The sequence below is a fragment of the Camelus bactrianus genome, chromosome 5 (assembly GCF_048773025.1).
Source record: "Camelus bactrianus isolate YW-2024 breed Bactrian camel chromosome 5, ASM4877302v1, whole genome shotgun sequence".
Taxonomy (NCBI): domain Eukaryota; kingdom Metazoa; phylum Chordata; class Mammalia; order Artiodactyla; family Camelidae; genus Camelus; species Camelus bactrianus.
Window position 1 is genome coordinate 104,783,348 of NC_133543.1, and position 15,950 is coordinate 104,799,297.

The window sequence follows — 15,950 nt, forward strand, 5'->3', positions numbered from 1 at the left end:
AGATTTGGAAATAATAAAACACCAACATGCAGGGGAGCGAAAAAAAAAATCATTTGACCACGTACGTGAGTATTTACTTCTGGGTGCTCTGTCCCGTCCCATTGGTCCACACGTGTCTCTACGCCTGTGCCACGCTGTTCTGAGCACTGTAGTTTTGTGGTAAGTGTAAGTCCTCCTCTGTTCTTCTTTTTCAGGTGATTTCTGGCTGTCCTCTTGACGGAAGTTTAAAGCTTGCATTCAGTTTTCTCTGAACGTCGGACCTTAGTTACTTTACAGTCTGCGCCTGGTGACCCCAGCGCCGGCATTTCTCTTATTTCTGCGTGTTCCTGGGAGCAGTGTCTTGCTTCCTGTGTGCCTGGCTATCTTGGTGTCCTGGGTTTTGTATCTGAACAAACATTTCTAGGAATAACCTGAGGCCTGAGGTGTTGCCCTCTGGCCCCAGAGAGGGTTTGTCTTTGCCTCTGCGTAGAGCCTGGGGATGTGCCCTGTCAGGAACCACTTCATATCAGTTCCAGGCTTGCAGTGCCCGGATCACTCGGGAAGGGAAGGCAGCGTATTCGTCTGCACAAGGACCACTGACCTCGGGTTCACCCTATTGTGAGGGGGGGCCTTAGCGGTCCTAGCACAATGTGAGGGTGATCAGGTTCCCTGCCTTGAGCGAGCTCTGAGTTTTGGCATTTATCTCTTTCTCTCCATGAGGCTGTAAAACTGCAGGTCTGGCTGGTAGCTGTTGCTTCCAAATCTGCAGGTGCATTCGCTCAGGGGAAAAGGAGCTTTGCGTAAGGGCCTCACCTCCAGTCTCTCTTTGTCCGAGGTTTGGAATCAAAACTCATTCATTTGTTCACTCGTTGGTGCCTTTAAGAAGAGAGGTATATTTATCTGCCTTTTTGGCTGGTCTGGGTTACAGAGGATTCCCTCACTCTCAGGGGAAGTCCAAAGGGTCATTTCTGAAAACAGTCTTCCCAGGACAAATCACAACAGCCTAGAGCCAACTCTGTGACCCTCACTTCACTCAACCCTGCCCAGCCCCCTGGGCGCCAGCAGGAGTGTTCACCCACCTTACAGGTGAAAAGCCAAAGTGCAGCCAGGCGGGGCTGACTCGCCTCGTGACTGCGCAGCCATTGAGGGGCAGGGCCAGCACTGGGACCAGCTGTGTCTGACAGCAAAGATGCTGCGCCGCCCCCAGGTACAGGGGCCTCTGGGGCTCCCCACTGCCTGGAGCCCTGAACACAGGCCCCCCACAACCTGGCCCTCGAGGCCCTTCCAGCCTCCCCATCCATCCCCACCTCTGCTTGGCGAACAAGCCTCCTGCTCAGAGGCTGGGGCCTTGCCCTGCCCTCCCCATGCCCCTGATTCAGGTGGGACCGAGGAGCCGCTGGGCAGGTCTGAGCACCCCACCCACCCAAAGCAGGGGCCCCCTACTGGAGCTCCCCCATCCCACACTGGCAGCCCCGATCCGGGCACTCTGCAGGGAACATGTATAGCAAACAGGTCAGAGCCTGTGCCCGGAGCCATGGCCTGTCTGGGAAGGGTGGGGCAGACCAGGGGCCCATATCAGGGGCCAGGAACTGCCAGGCCGTCCTAGAGACACCCCACCGAGGCCGGCTTGCCGTCAGAGGGTGCCTGTGGGTGGGGCTTGGGGAGGCCACCGGGCCACCTGCCTGCCCACAGCCCCCCTGACCCCTTCTGCCCCAACAGGTGAACAACAACGGGGTCATCTCCTTCCTGAAGGAGGTCTCCCAGTTCACCCCAGCGGCCTTCCCCATCGCCAAGGACCGCTGCGTGGTGGCGGCCTTCTGGGCGGACGTGGACAACAGGCGCGCCGGCGACGTGTACTACCGGGAGGCCACCGACGCGGCCACGCTGCGCAGAGCCACGGAGGACGTCAGGACTTACTTCCCGGAGCTCCCAGACTTCTCCGCCACTTGGGTTTTTATAGCCACCTGGTATCGCGTGACCTTCTTTGGAGGCAGCTCCTCTTCCCCCGTGAGTCCTCTGTCCTAGGGAAGGGAGGACATCCATCTGGGGCCCAGGGTCTCCCTCCAGGGCCCCCTGCCTTACTGAGGTGGGCCAGACGTAATCACCCGTCCACGCCCGAGGGGTGTGTACTGGGCTCAGGGACCAAAGTCACTTGCCCAAGGTCACAGAGCCAGGTTGGAGGAGGATGGAGCCTGGACCCACGTCCAGGAAAAGGCCGAGTGGCCCGGCACAGTAGCTCACACACTCAGAGACACAGGCGGTCTGTGCCAGAAGGATCTGCATTTGGAACGGTCCAGTGCTCTAAGGGTTACACAGGGAGTTTATGCCACTTAATACGTCACTCCTTGACAATGCCGGACAATCAGAACGTAAGCTCAGGAATAACTGGCCACTTGACCCCGTGTGTGGTAGGCGTGGTGGGCAGGCCCCCTGTGAGGAGAGTGGCTGCCGTCTGGCAACAGGTGTTACTGAGCAGCCCCTACGGCCAAGTCTGCGATGGGCACCGGGTCACGGCCATGCCTGAGACAGAGGGCACCTCTCTAGGAAAGAGGCACTGGGGTGCAGGGTCCTTTTCAGAACTGTCTGCCCATGCACTTAGGACACACTCACTTAGGGGCACGTCTGGGGACAAGCAGTGTTCTGGGCTCTGGGGAGGCAGCCCCAGACAGAGCAAGACAGGCCGTGTCTCTCCCATGGGTCACGCTCCAGTGGGTGTGACATTAACGACCATGTAATAGGGGTGCCATGCCAGCCAGGCGCAGGCTCTCCCCGACGCTGTGGGAGCCAGAGGGCGCAGGCTCGGCCACACAGGGGGTTTAGAGCTGGAGGAACTTGATGGTTCGGGGCAATGATTAGGGGTGCATGTGACAAAATACTGGGCTGAGAGGGAGAGAAGCAGTCAAGGGCAGTGCCTGGTTCCTCATCACGTGCGAGTGGGGACAGGTGAGGCTTGCACTCAGGGTCCGGGGCTGCAGGGGGCAGGCTTGGTCCTGGATGTGCCCAGCCACGGTGGCTCGGGTAGCCGGTGCAGGTGGGGAAGGAGCACAGGGAGGGATGTGCGGTTGGTGGCGCTCTCCAGCAGCCAAGAGGAGGAAGAAAAGGTGGGCTGGCTGGCCTGGTACACCGGGAGAGTGAGACGGTCACTGAGGGAATCAGGAAAGATGGGCTCTTCCTGTAACCACGACTACAGATAAATTTCACGTGAGGGAACTTTTGTTCACACACAGCCTGCTGACACTTGGTAAGTTTTCTTTGTTTTTCTTAACACCAATTTGCAAGAAAATGTCTTTTTAACAAAAAGTAGAGAAAAAGAATCTACAACCCCACTACCAGGCGAGAACTCCTGCTCAACACTCCCTGCTGTGTACTGACCCACACTTCAAAAAATAAATAGAACCACCCAGAACGTGCCGTTTTGTGAGAGTCTTTTCACTCAGCAGTACCACGGGCGCTTTCCTCGTCCTTGCATGCTCTTCTGCATCATTTAAAATATGACAGCTCGCCCTCCGCAGAGCCATTCCCCTGCTGCCCCTGTGCCTGGGAGGAAGGAGGCGCCCAGGGCCCCTCTCAAGCAGACAGAGGGAAACTGAACATTCTTTTCAAACCTAGAGATGGCAGTTCCAAAACGACTGTCCTGTAAGACAGGGAATCAGAACTGAGTCTGGGGTGGAAGTTGATCTGTAAGCTGGGAGGCTGGGGAGCCCTCCTTCTGGGGGTGCCTCCAGGAGCAGGATGGCGACAAACAGTGATGGCTAAGCTTCAGGCACGTCCTCATCCTCCTCCAACACTTGGCCCAGCTCACAGAGCCCCATTCTGACCACAGTCCTGCCCTGCCCAGACCGTCCCACCACTCCAGCCTTAGAGCCACGGCGTCCCCCTTGTATTAGGAGGACCAGCACCTAAGTGTGCCTTCCTGAAGGAGGCGTGCAGTCTCCCTGCTGGCAGGTCTCACTTGAGGAAGAAGATGCACTGTCCCGTCAGTGAGATTTCCCATCATGTGCAGTGCACCCCAGCCGGCGTGCAGGGTGCCCTGGCGGGCAGCTGCACAGCCCCAGCGATCTCAGAGCCAGATGCCGGCACGCGCCTCCAGGAGGGAGATGCTGCCTGCAGGATTCTGACCGTCCCCTCAGAATGTGCCCACTCACACTTGCATAAGCCATGTTCAGCAGTGCCCAAATCCCTGCACCCCAGCCAAACACACTCTTATGTTCCTTCCTGCCAACCATAAAGGCGAGACAGGAGCGCCGCCCTCTTTGTTTAAACTTAAACGTTTTCGATTTCTAGTCTCAGGGAATTGCCTGCTGGTTGCACGCGACTGTGATGTGTGTGTTTGCTTCCTTCACTTCTCTGTAATCTTTCTGTTCTTTTTCGTATTGATCCGTAAAGTCCCACCCGAGTTAAAGACGTCACCAGCCTTGCCTGCCGGGTATGTTGCAGACGCACTTCACTCGGCCGTCTGCCCTTCAGTTTGATTACGGCTCTTTTACATTCAGCAGTTTTGTGCTCGCATGTGCACACCTCCTTTTTGGTTTTGCACTTAATAACGTCATGCTTAGAAGTCCTTCCCCAAGATGCGCGACATACGCACCTCTGTTTTCTTCTAGGACGATGATGGTGTCATTTACAGCCTTCCTTGATTTGGGGTTTATTTTCATAAGTGATATAAAGCTCCAACTTAATTGTGTTTCAGAGTCTCCTATTGGTCCCAAGATCATTTCTTGAACAGCCGTACCCTTTGCCCACTCTGAAACAAGCCCCTCTCACGTAGACCCTGCCCACTCACACTTCATGGAAAAGGACTCTCACCCACAGGGCACGGCGTCTGCTCCTGGCGTCCACAGGCCCCCAGCCCCTCAGGGTGCTTCACTCACTCCCCAGGCAACAAACTACTGGGAGGCCTGGCCTGTGCCAGCACTGGGGACACAGCGAGGGACTGGAGGACGAGGTCCCAAGTCCTCTCTGTGGCTGACCATCTAATGGGGAGACAGAGGAGGAGCCCGCGGACAACGGCAGCATGTGAGGGGTGGCAGCCGGGGCGGGTCTTGCTGTAGGGACGAGGGGTGCCGGACCCTGCTCAGGCCCCCTCCCTGGCAGGTCAACACGTTCCAGACTGTGCTCATCACCGATGGCAAGCTATCCTTCACCATCTTCAACTACGAGTCCATCACGTGGACCACGGGCACGCACGCCAGCAGTGGGGGCAACGCCTCTGGCCTGGGGGGCATCGCGGCCCAGGTAGGGGCCCCTGCTCCCCACCGCCAGGACTGTCATGGGCTAATGAGGCAGGTGGACACCTCCCCTCCCCACCACACACCCCACACTGTGTAGAGGCTGGTATGAGGCAATCCAAGACCTCTCACAGCCCAGATTCGCAGGAATCTTCTCCAGCCAAAGGCACCTATGTCCTGACCTGTTTGGCGGGCCCTACAGGGTCAGCTGTAGCCAGGACAGAGTCCTATGTATACTGCCCGGTCCAGGCCTGAGGGATGGCAGCCAGCAGAAAATCCCAGGTGTGGAGGGCGTGGTCAAGTGCGAGCCCGCAGGGGCTCCTCCCCACGTGAACGCACCACCCCCCAGCTCTCTACTTTCTCCTGAGGTCACACTTGCCCCTGTGTCCTAGGAGAGGCCAGGAGCCCAGGAGGGGGCCTCTGGCAGTAGGCGTGGGGGCAGGGTGTTGAGGGACTGGTTGCCAGGACCCATCAGTGTCATGGCAGGAGGAGCTGCTGGTCAGTGTTGGGCCGGGGTGCTGCTGACTCAGATGGGGCCACAGGGCAGGTGGGGGGTGCTCCTGGATCTTTAGAGCCCCCTCACAAGGCCATCTCCCGCGTGGTCTCTGGCCCTGGCCACCCGGGTTGGGGGAGGTGGGTCCCAGAACTTTAAGGAGGCCTGCATGCCGGCCCAGCCCCATCTGCTCCCGCTCTCTCCACACCCACCTCCAGGCGGGCTTCAACGCGGGTGATGGGCGGCGCTACTTCAGCATCCCCGGCTCGCGCTCGGCAGACATGGCGGAGGTGGAGACCACCACCAACGTGGGCGTGCCCGGGCGCTGGGCGTTCAGAATCGATGATGCCCAGGTGCGCGTGGGGGGCTGCGGCCATACAAGTAAGAGGACAGAGAGCGGCTCTGGCGGCGGAGGGGGTGTGGCTCCGGGAGGGGGGGAGGCCAGCCCAGGCCCCTGGGGGCACGTGACCCCACCCACCTCTGCTCCCCTCCCCCAAGCCGGGGGCATGTCCAGGCTCGCCCCAAGCCTCAGTCTCCCCTGGGAGGGCCTCCTGTCTTTGCTCCAGGGGAGGGGGGTCCCATTCCCGCCTGGGCAGGGAGGGCACCCCTGGGGGCTCCTGCGTCCCAGGACAACCTGGGAGCCAAGTCTCGGTGGCCTTGCTTCTAGCTGGGATTTGGTGCTTGTCTGACAGCCTGGGCATCTCCCCAACGGAGGGAGCACCCTGACACCCTGGGGTCCTTCCAGCACAGAACACACAGCAGGTGGGGGTGGGTGCACCCCAGGGCAAGCACACGGCCTGTGTCAACAGCCTGGACAGTTTCCAGCCCTCCAGCTGGGTAGCCCTGGGTCACAGATCCTCCTGAAACTGCTTATAAATGGGGGAGGGGGTGTCAAATGACTGATCTAGCCCCTCCAGGGAGGGCTGCCGGCCACTCTCCTGGCCAAGGGGACACAGTGAGGCTGGTCCCAGGACCTCCCCCAAAGACTGCCTCACACCCCCACAGGGACCAAGGCCACCGAGAGGGGCTGCTTCTCCTGCACTGCCCCAAGAGCGAACCCGGCTCAGGGCAGCCCACCCTGACCGGCCGGGGAGCAGGCACGCACACCCAGGCCAGGGCCAAGGAGGGCAGGCACGCAGCGTGCCAAGGACTGGACGTGGGCCAGTGAGAGGGGCCTGGGGAGCCCGAGCTCCCCCACTTACCAAGCACTGGGGGCAGGGACTCAAGGGCAGGGAGCCCAGGGGCCAGTGATTCCGCCCCCCCCCCACCACCACCACCACAGTGGCAAGTAGACACCTGAGCGCACAAGCCCTGCAGCCCCAACTGAGCCAGGCCCGCTCTGCCCACCTGGGCTCAGGGCAGCAGTGGTTCAGGGCACGGGGACACCACTCTGTCAGCTACTGCTTTGGGTGGGGGGCACAGAGGTCTGGCACCCGCCAGTGGCCGAGGGCCGGGGCTGTGGTTGAGGAGTAAAGTATGGGTGCAGGTGGGGACTGGTGTGGGCAGGTCCATGCTCCCCTGCAGAGGCTGCAGGCTGTGACCCTGAGTGAGGTCCTCAGAAGAAGGTCCAGTCAGTCCCTCGGGGACCCTATTCCCATGTGGAGGCGCTTCACCCCCTGTCCCAGGCCTCTGCAGGGAGCAGATGCAAGAACACTGCTGGGCCCTCCAAACTAGCCTGCTCAGAGCCCTCAGGAGCCGGGGGTGGGGGACCAGCCCCCTCACACACCCACCACCACACCGCAAGCCCAGGAGATGGCACCTGTGCGCGTCAGTCTGGGGCTGACATAACACATGAGCTTTACCAGGAAGGGAGGGTGGGTTCACACCTGAGAGGCAGCGCATCCACACCTGGCAGTCTGGGTCTGAGAAAGGCTGGTCCGAAACAGGTCGTGCAGACAGGCCCCATGAGGCAGGGCAGCCACACCTGGCAGACCAAGCACCAGTGTGGCCAGGTGGACGGCCGGATGAGCAGCAGGGGCGGCCCTCAGAGATGCCTGCAGCCTGGACGGTGCTCCGGGCCGAGGCCCTCCCGGAGTGTTCGTCCCCCCACAGACGCCCCGCCAGCTCCCCTTGGGGCCCTCCTAGTAACAGGAGGCCCAGAACCCGGGACGCTCCAGGACCTGCCAGTCTGTGCTCACAGTCACCCACCTCAGCAGCCCCGCTGCTCGCTCCGGAGGGCAGGGCCCCTGAGCTGAGCTCTGCGGGCTGCCCATCCTCGAGGATCCCTGGGCAGACCCAGCCAGTGCAACCTGGGACACTCGGCCACCAGGGACCTCACAGCGACTCCGGAAGCCGGGCCCTTCGGGTTGGGTGACGGCTCCGCCCCTCCCATGTCCGCAGCCTCTGTGTGCCTGGCCCTGCGCCCCTGCCTCAATGGCGGCAGGTGCATCGACGACTGCGTCACCGGCCGCCCCTCCTACTCCTGCTCCTGCCCCTCGGGCTTTGCCGGCAGGAGGTGCCACCTGGGTGAGTCCCCTGGGCCCACCTGCTCAGCCGCACTGGCTGCAGGGGCCCTGCAAGCACAGCCATCGGCCCTGGGCGCCCGGGCCAGGGGTCTGTCCCCGGGGTGTGGGCGACGTGCAAGCCAAACGCAGTGACTCTGAGACCCTGGGCACGCGGGCAGGTGCCCCAGCTGCTGGGACAGCAGGGGTGGCGGGCCCCCCGCCCCAGCCCGTAGAAGACCACCACCCCTCCCCACCGACTTCCTCCGCTGAGGCCCCCGCCCGCCCGGTGTTTCAGATGTGAACGAGTGCGCATCCCACCCGTGTCAGAACGGCGGGACCTGCACACATGGCGTCAACAGTTTTAGCTGCCAGTGCCTGGCCGGCTTCGGGGGACCCACCTGCGAGACAGGTAAGAGGAACGCACCTGAGCCCCAGGGTCCCACGGGCTGCAGGACAGCCTGATGGCAGGAGTGGGGGCTGTTTCTCTCCTCTCCTGGGTCTCACAGCCTAGGCATGGGCTGGGGTCCTCCTAGAGACCCCCTTGTGGCTTCCAAACTCCAGTCACACCCCCGTCTCCCACCCCCTTCTGAGCATGGCCCTTCTGAAGCAGTGCTTTCAGACCAGGCCTCTGCGGCCTGCCCTTCACCCAGCGCCTCCTTGGGGCCCCTCACCTACCTGGCGAAGGAAGGCAGACACCCTACTCCCGCCCCTAGTCTCACTGTGGGATGCTGTTTGGGGCTCCCAACAAACAGCCCCTTAAAGGCAAAGCTCTGTGACCCCGACTCCACTCAGCCAGACACACTGCTCCCCCTGAACGCACTACCGACGTAAGTGCTGTTAGAAACACACTAACACGCTGGTAGGCCAAGCTCGTACAAGAGACAAACGCGTCGATGTCTCAGTCTGGAAAACCGTCCCCAGCGGACACTGACGGCCACAGGAATGTTCTCAAGTCTCTGACTCGGTGTGCACACGCGTCTGGGCCGGGTGAGCCCCAGGAGGGCCTGGGGCCAGAGCCGGGAGTCCTGAGCCTTGGCTTCCTCGACAGCGACACCCACGGGTACCAGCCCCCAGCCCCCCACGGGACTCTCAGTTCTCAGGACCTGCCTCGGCCCCCAGAGCCCCCATCTGCGGGGACACCAGGTGGAGTCCAGCAGGGACGTGGGTGCTGCTCATCCCCCAACTCCCTTCTCCCACAGGTGCCAGGCCTGCTGTCTGGGGGAGCCAGGGCCCCAGAGACGGGGTCACATGTGCTGCCACCCACCAAAGCACCTCCATGCCTCCCGGGGTCCCCATTCCTCCCCTTCCTCCCACTGGCCCCCCAGGGCCCCAGGGAAGGTCACATGCTCTTGGGATCCATCTGGTTCCCTTACTGAGTTGTTTCTGGATGAGCTGTCAGCAGGACGAGTGACACAGCTGGGGGAAGGCAATGCCCCCCACCTGCTGCCAGGGTGCACAGGCCAGCAGCCACCAGCGAGTCAGGGAGGCCGGCACCCCAGGTGAGGGGCAGGTGGGAGGTGGACAGAGGCAGGCGCCCGCCGCTCACTCCCAGTCTGCCTGGGGCTGAATGCCTCTGCAGGCCCGTCCCTGCAGCAGGCTGTCGCCTCGCGCGCCTCAGCCCCTCCCGAGTCTTCGGGCCCGCACACCCTCCCAGGCTCCATCACTGGCTGTGTGCCCCGCCTGGCTGGGAGGACTCTGTCCAGCCAGTGCCCTGGGAGACCCGTTCTACAAGGACAGCGCTGGTCACAGTCAGCTTAGCGGGACAACTGCCAGGAGGGGGGGAGCTGGCTCGATTCAGCCCTGTGCCCCCGCCAGGCGCATGCACACCCTCCTTCCACCCTAGGTCTGCTGAGATAAACCCAATTCAGGCGAGCTTTTGGGGGGGAGGGACCACCCTGGTCCCCCACAGCCTGATGGCCTCCAGAGATGGCCAGAGCCACCCAAGCTGCAGCTGGAGAATCGGGAGGGGGGCTCAGCAGGAGTCCCCGGGGGCCACCACAGCCAGGAACCCACAGCCTTCACCCCTCTGCCCTCGCAGCACAATCTCCATGTGACACCAAAGAGTGTGAGAATGGCGGCTGGTGCCAGGTGGACGGCGGCTCCGCAGTGTGCGTGTGCCAGGCCGGCTACACCGGCGAGGCATGCGAGACGGGTGGGTGACACCCACAGGCAGCCAGGCAGGGGAGCGGGGGAGCTGGGTGTGGGGCGCTCCAAGGCTGGCGCGGAGCTGAGCTCCCACCCCTGCTGCCCCCAGACGTGGACGAGTGCAGCTCTGGCCCGTGCCTGAATGGGGGGTCCTGTGTCGACCGGGTAGGGAACTTCACCTGCCTGTGTGCCGAGCCCTTCGAGGGACCTCGCTGCGAAACAGGTAACGGCCACGTGCCTGCAGCCTCGTGGGTGAGCTGCCCCCTTTCCCTCCCTGTCCAGCTCGCCCTACTTGTCTCTCGGGGGTCGGGGGGTCTGGTCTTGGCTCTGCCGCCCACATGCTGTGTGTGGCTGAGCAAGTCTGCTCCCCTCTCTGGGCTTGGTCTCCATCAGTCAAAAGCAGGGATGAACGGCCACATTCTCCCAGCCCCTCTTCACACTCCAGAGAGTCCTGGCTGTTTAATACCGCTGCTTCCCACTCCAGACCTCTCTCTGCACAAGGGAACAAGCCTTGGGACTTGAGAGAAAGCTGACCTCTGCTACACGGGAGGAAATCTGCTAGTTCCGGCTGCAGGTTGTTTTAAATGCTGGGTACGACTGGGAGACCAATTAAAAGACCACTAGGTTTTATGACCCTTAAAATAAATTCAGGCTTTAGTGTCTGACATCGCCCAACCTCCCAAGGCCTCAGACCCCCGTGCCGACAAGGGCCATGCATGCTTCTCCCCGGGGAGGTGCTCCGGACAAACGCGTCAGCTTTATTTTGAGCCTGAAAGCTGAAGAAAGAAATTATGTTTTACCCATAAGACGCAGATGGAGGCTCTGCCCTCCAGTGGCCTTTGGTCGGTGGCCGCACGCAGCGTGGGGGGTGCCAGCCTTCCCGGTCGCTGGACATCATCGGGATGCATCACAGTTCACCTCGCCTAGATGTTATCGAAGCATCAGTGCATTTAACTAAACTCATGTCAGAAAACAAATAAGTGACTGCAAAAGATTTTGCAGAGAAACTGCGTTTTGCACAAGGAATGATGCAAATGACAGTAAACACTACAGCACGACAGCTGGCACTTGGACCCAATACAGCCCACTGTCCACGTCACAGGTAGAAGCCTTCGCATTCCGATCCAATCCCGCAGGAAACTGGCCCAAAACTGGAGATACAAGAAAAGTGTCTCTAGCTTCCTGCTTCTGGCCAAGAAGGACTGAGTAACTGCCCTGGGGACCTCCCTGTCCGCAACTAGAAAGCCAGATACAAGATATGAAACAACTGCTTTCAGCCACTGGACAACAGAAAGCAGGGGGCGGCCGTCCCTGAGAGAAGGGACCAAGTGGGGCGAGCCCTGCAACTGCCCCGCGGCTGCCGGGGAGCAGTCTCCAGGCTGCTGGGCCACGGGCGGGGCGGGGCGAGGGGACAGTAGCTGGAGTAGGGGGAGGACAGGGCAAGGACAGGGCTACTGGGAGGGGAGGCGGGGAAGCGGAGAGAGACCGCGGGGGGAGCCCCTGGAATCTTCCCTTGGTGCAGGCGGGGGTGGGAGGGGGAATCCACTGGCTGGGGAGGAACCACGGGAGCGGAGCCTCAGTGAAGAGCAGATCACAGTTGCCAGGGGTCCAGGAGCGGAGGGCCTGTGACCCCGGACAGACCGAACAAGGGGTCTGTGGGACGACGGGCTGCTCCGCGTCCTCCCTGTGGTGGGGCTGCACACACCTTTGCATGTGTTAAAATTCATGCAAGTGTACATCAAACGAGAGTCAGTTTTATTGTATATTAATTTCAAAGCTAAATTCTGAAAAAACAGGAGGAAACAGAACATCTGCAAAACGAAAAGGAATAGGGTGGCCAACAGTAACCAGGAGAGGCCGGGGCGGCCACGTTCACATCACTCAGGGTCGACTTCAGAACTAAAGGAGAGCTGCAGGAGTGAAGAGGGCCCTTTTACAGCGACCGCGGGCCAGTTCACCAGGAAGACATAATAGCTCTAAATACACAGCGGTCACTAGCACAAGTCACACGCCTGCAAGGAGAGTCAGAGCCCCCGTGGAAGGGGGGACGTCGGCAGCGAGTCCCCTCCCAGCAGCTCGGAGGACTCGGGCACGGGGATCAGGAGGATGCAGGGACCGGGTGGCGTGTCCAGCCTGGCCGACTGACATTCACAGACACCCACCTTCTCTCCAGGGCTCACAGAGCTTTCACCACGATGGGCAAGCCTGTCGGCCGTAAAACACGGCCGATACACTGAAAAGGCCTGTGTTCTCTGACCACAGCAAAGTCAAGCTAGACATCGACGACAGAAAGATATCTGCAAGACCCCAAGTGTTGAACCAACAGAGAAGCCTGATGGGAAACACTGGGCGGTCCCTGGCCCCGGCGGGTCCCTTTGGTGCTTGCCGTGGGGCCCCTCCTTGCTCTTGCTTCTCACTCGGCCCCAGAGAAGGAGCCCGGGGGGTGCGGGGCAGCTGGAGACCCGTCTGCAGGCACTTGGCCCTAAGAGAGGAGGTAAAGTCGCCTCCTCTCCGACACTGGGCCTCGCTCTCCCCATGTTCTCCGTGTGGCCTCTGGTGACCGCAGTCTCTCTTGCAGGAAGCCACCCAGTGCCCGATGCCTGCCTCTCGGCCCCATGCCAGAACGGGGGCACCTGTGTGGACGCAGAGCAGGGCTACGTGTGCGAGTGCCCCGAGGGCTTCATGGGCCTGGACTGCAGGGAGAGTGCGTGCCGGCCGGGCTGCAGGGCGGGGGCCTCCCGTGAATGCACGTGCAAACCCCCTGGGAAAGGACTGTGAGAGTGGGGGCAGTACACATTGGGTTTATGGGACAGTGGTCAGGAGAGGGCCCTGCCTTCTGGCACCGCCACATCGGAGGCTTCTCCTTCCCCCCCGCCCCCCCCCCCGTGACAGGAACCCCCACCGACTGTGAGTGCCGAAATGGTGGCAGGTGCCTGGGGGCCAACACCACCCTCTGCCACTGCCCCCCAGGCTTCTTTGGGCTCCTCTGCGAATTTGGTAGGTGCCCAGGAGTGGGCTGGGGGCCCCCTTCCTCCCCTCCCCAAGAACCCCCCAAACCACAGTGTGCATGGTGACTGGGGCCTGGGCCTGGACCCACAGGGCGAGATCCAGGAGGGGCTGGCCCCAAGAGTGCCTGACCCTGGGCCCCCAGGCAGGGTCCCCGGGTCCCCGGGGAGACCCGCAGGGATCTGAGACGGGCTTCTTCCCCGCAGAGGTCACAGCCACGCCCTGCAATGTGAACACTCAGTGCCCGGACGGAGGCTACTGCATGGAGCATGGCGGGAGCTACCTCTGCGTCTGCCACACCGACCACAACGCCAGCCACCGTGAGCGCGGCGGGGTGGGCTGCGGGGGGGGGTTGGGGGGAGGGAGACGGGGTGTGCAGCAGCAGCAGGAGGCCAGGGCTTCCTGCCGGCCCACCAGAGGTGTCAGGTCCTCCACTGTGGTTGGGCATGGCCGTCCACCTGCTCGCAGCTGGAAGAGCAGCATCTCCCTGTGTTTGTCTGTTAGTGCGCAAGTGACTAGCGACTTAGGAGATGAGCGATCATACGAGGTGAGGGTGGTGAGCATGACGCCAAGCCTCTCGTGGACCACAGCTCAGTCCTGGCTTGTGGAAGGGGGTGGGTGACTTCCAGAAAAATCAGAAATAGAGTAAATTCCAAGGACGGGCCAGGGAGCCTGGCGTGAGGAATAAGCCCCCGGATGAGTGTCTGTGGTGAGGCTCTGGTTCCAGCCAGAGTGTCAGGGTGCCTGCCCTCTGACCCCACAGCGCTGCCGTCACCCTGCGACTCGGACCCCTGCTTCAACGGAGGCTCCTGCGAGGCCCACGAGGACTCCTACACGTGCGAGTGCCCGCGGGGGTTCCACGGCAGGCACTGCGAGAAAGGTGGGGGCCGCGGCCGCACGCTCCGGGGGCCGGCACAGGGCCCACTGTCTGTGCGCCCGGCCCACCCGCCCTTTCAGCTGTTCCTGGGCCTCCTGGCTGTGACTGCGTTTCCCTCAGAGGAGGCTTCATTTTCTGCTCTGCAGTCTTCCAAGTGGATTTTAGAGTCACTGACTTAAAAAATTCATTAGGACTTTATTAAATCTACTTCAGCTGGAGATTGTCAACATTTTACACTTAGTCTCTTAAGAATGTGAAGATCCTTCCATAAACACACTGCAGGCGTCACTGGCCTCACCAACACCCACCCAGGACTGTCCCCTCCGCGCAGGTTGAAGCCACGCTCAGGGCTGTCCTCAGTGACCCAGGCATCCCCTTGGTCAGAGCCCAGGGTGCCGGTCGCCTGACCCTGGTGTGGCCGCAGCCCGTGTTCCTGGGGCTCGGCGCTGGGCCACACACACCCCTCCAGCCCCCCGCTGCCCTCACTTGTCCAGAGAACTGAAACCCGGAACTTTACCTGGCAGCCTCTCCTGCTCTCAGGGCGGCTCCAAGGGCAGGTCCCCAGTGCTCTGACCACGAAGCCCCCAGGGGTCCCCGACCCCTGCAGGGAAAGGAAGGTTTCCAGAGAGAAGGCCCCGCTGCCTCATTCTCTGCACAGGCCACCAAGGTCCTCTGCCCTCAACAAAGGCATCCCAGAGAGGGGACATGAAGGGACATCAGGTGGGGTGGCCAGAACTTGGACATGCAGCCTGTGAGGCCCCATAGGGTGTTGGGGGGGAGAAGGACTGAGCGTGGGGGCAGCCCCCTCCTGCCTCATATTCCCCCAAGAACAAACATCAAGGAGGAAGAGGGTCTAAAGTCCTGGCCGGGCCTGTGAAGGCGCGGCTCCTCGAGGGGAGACGGCCGTGCCACTGGCTTCACACCTTTCACGTGTGACTCCTGCAGCACGGGCCGCGCCCTGGGAAACGCACCCACGCCAACACAGGTACAGAAAATGGGAAAATCAAACCAGAGCTGCAACAGGGCTCCTCTGCCATGGATGTCAGCTCCTGTCACCGTGCAGGGCAGTTAGGGCAGCGGGGCCAGGTCTCCAGTGGTTCTCCGACAGAGCCTGCAGCAGGGGAGAGAGGACGGGAGGGCAGAGGGCCCCGAGGCTGAGCGAGGTCCCCAGACCGTGAGTCCCACTCCGGCGTGCCCTTGGTCGGCCCAGCTGCTGCTGCAACTGGGCCTCAGGGGCTCCACCAAGAAGCAGGCCCAGACGGGCAGGGCCCACCAGTGCCTGAGGACTGAGAACACACAAGTAGGGTGTCGTGTGCGCTGCCGGGCCAGGAGGCTGGCCCTCGTTTACCTGCCTCTCCGTCTCTCTCTGTCCTTCCACTCAGCCCGGCCACGCCCATGCAGCTCGGGGCCCTGCCGGAACGGGGGCACGTGCAAGGAGGCAGGCGGCGAGTACCAGTGCACCTGCCCCTACCGCTTCGCCGGGAGGCACTGCGAGATCGGTGGGGCCCCCAGCGTCGGCTCATGGGGAGCGTCCCTGGGAAGACCTCGCTCTGGGGTGTCGAGGGATTAGGTAAGGGGCACCCCTGACCCTGGCCGATGGGCACCTTCTGCTTCCAGGGAAACCAGACTCGTGCGCCTCTGGCCCCTGTCACAACGGTGGCACCTGCTTCCACTACATCGGCAAGTACAAGTGTGACTGTCCCCCAGGCTTCTCCGGGCGGCACTGTGAGATAGGTAAGGTGGGTAGCGGCCCACAGGCCAGGGCGGCTGGAGACAGC

General features: G+C 61.8%; 2 protein-coding genes across 24 annotated transcripts in view; one reads left to right on the forward strand and one right to left on the reverse strand.

The window, feature by feature from the left end:
• SNED1 (sushi, nidogen and EGF like domains 1) overlaps positions 1-15,950 on the forward strand; it is a 79,251-nt gene that overhangs the window by 28,241 nt on the left and 35,060 nt on the right. For 10 of the 12 annotated variants that reach the window (XM_074364686.1, XM_074364685.1, XM_074364688.1 and 7 more), the window contains exons 2-14: positions 1,699-1,986; positions 5,074-5,214; positions 5,919-6,081; positions 8,041-8,166; positions 8,440-8,553; positions 10,183-10,296; positions 10,399-10,512; positions 12,868-12,993; positions 13,182-13,286; positions 13,502-13,615; positions 14,059-14,175; positions 15,555-15,671; positions 15,790-15,906. In XM_074364686.1, coding sequence (XP_074220787.1) covers positions 1,699-1,986; positions 5,074-5,214; positions 5,919-6,081; positions 8,041-8,166; positions 8,440-8,553; positions 10,183-10,296; positions 10,399-10,512; positions 12,868-12,993; positions 13,182-13,286; positions 13,502-13,615; positions 14,059-14,175; positions 15,555-15,671; positions 15,790-15,906 — 1,756 coding nt within the window. The remainder of the gene's footprint in view (positions 1-1,698; positions 1,987-5,073; positions 5,215-5,918; positions 6,082-8,040; positions 8,167-8,439; positions 8,554-10,182; positions 10,297-10,398; positions 10,513-12,867; positions 12,994-13,181; positions 13,287-13,501; positions 13,616-14,058; positions 14,176-15,554; positions 15,672-15,789; positions 15,907-15,950) is intronic. The other 2 variants (XM_074364689.1, XM_074364691.1) reach the window with 2 other exon arrangements.
• MTERF4 (mitochondrial transcription termination factor 4) overlaps positions 1-15,950 on the reverse strand; it is a 79,707-nt gene that overhangs the window by 23,308 nt on the left and 40,449 nt on the right. The window lies entirely within an intron of this gene.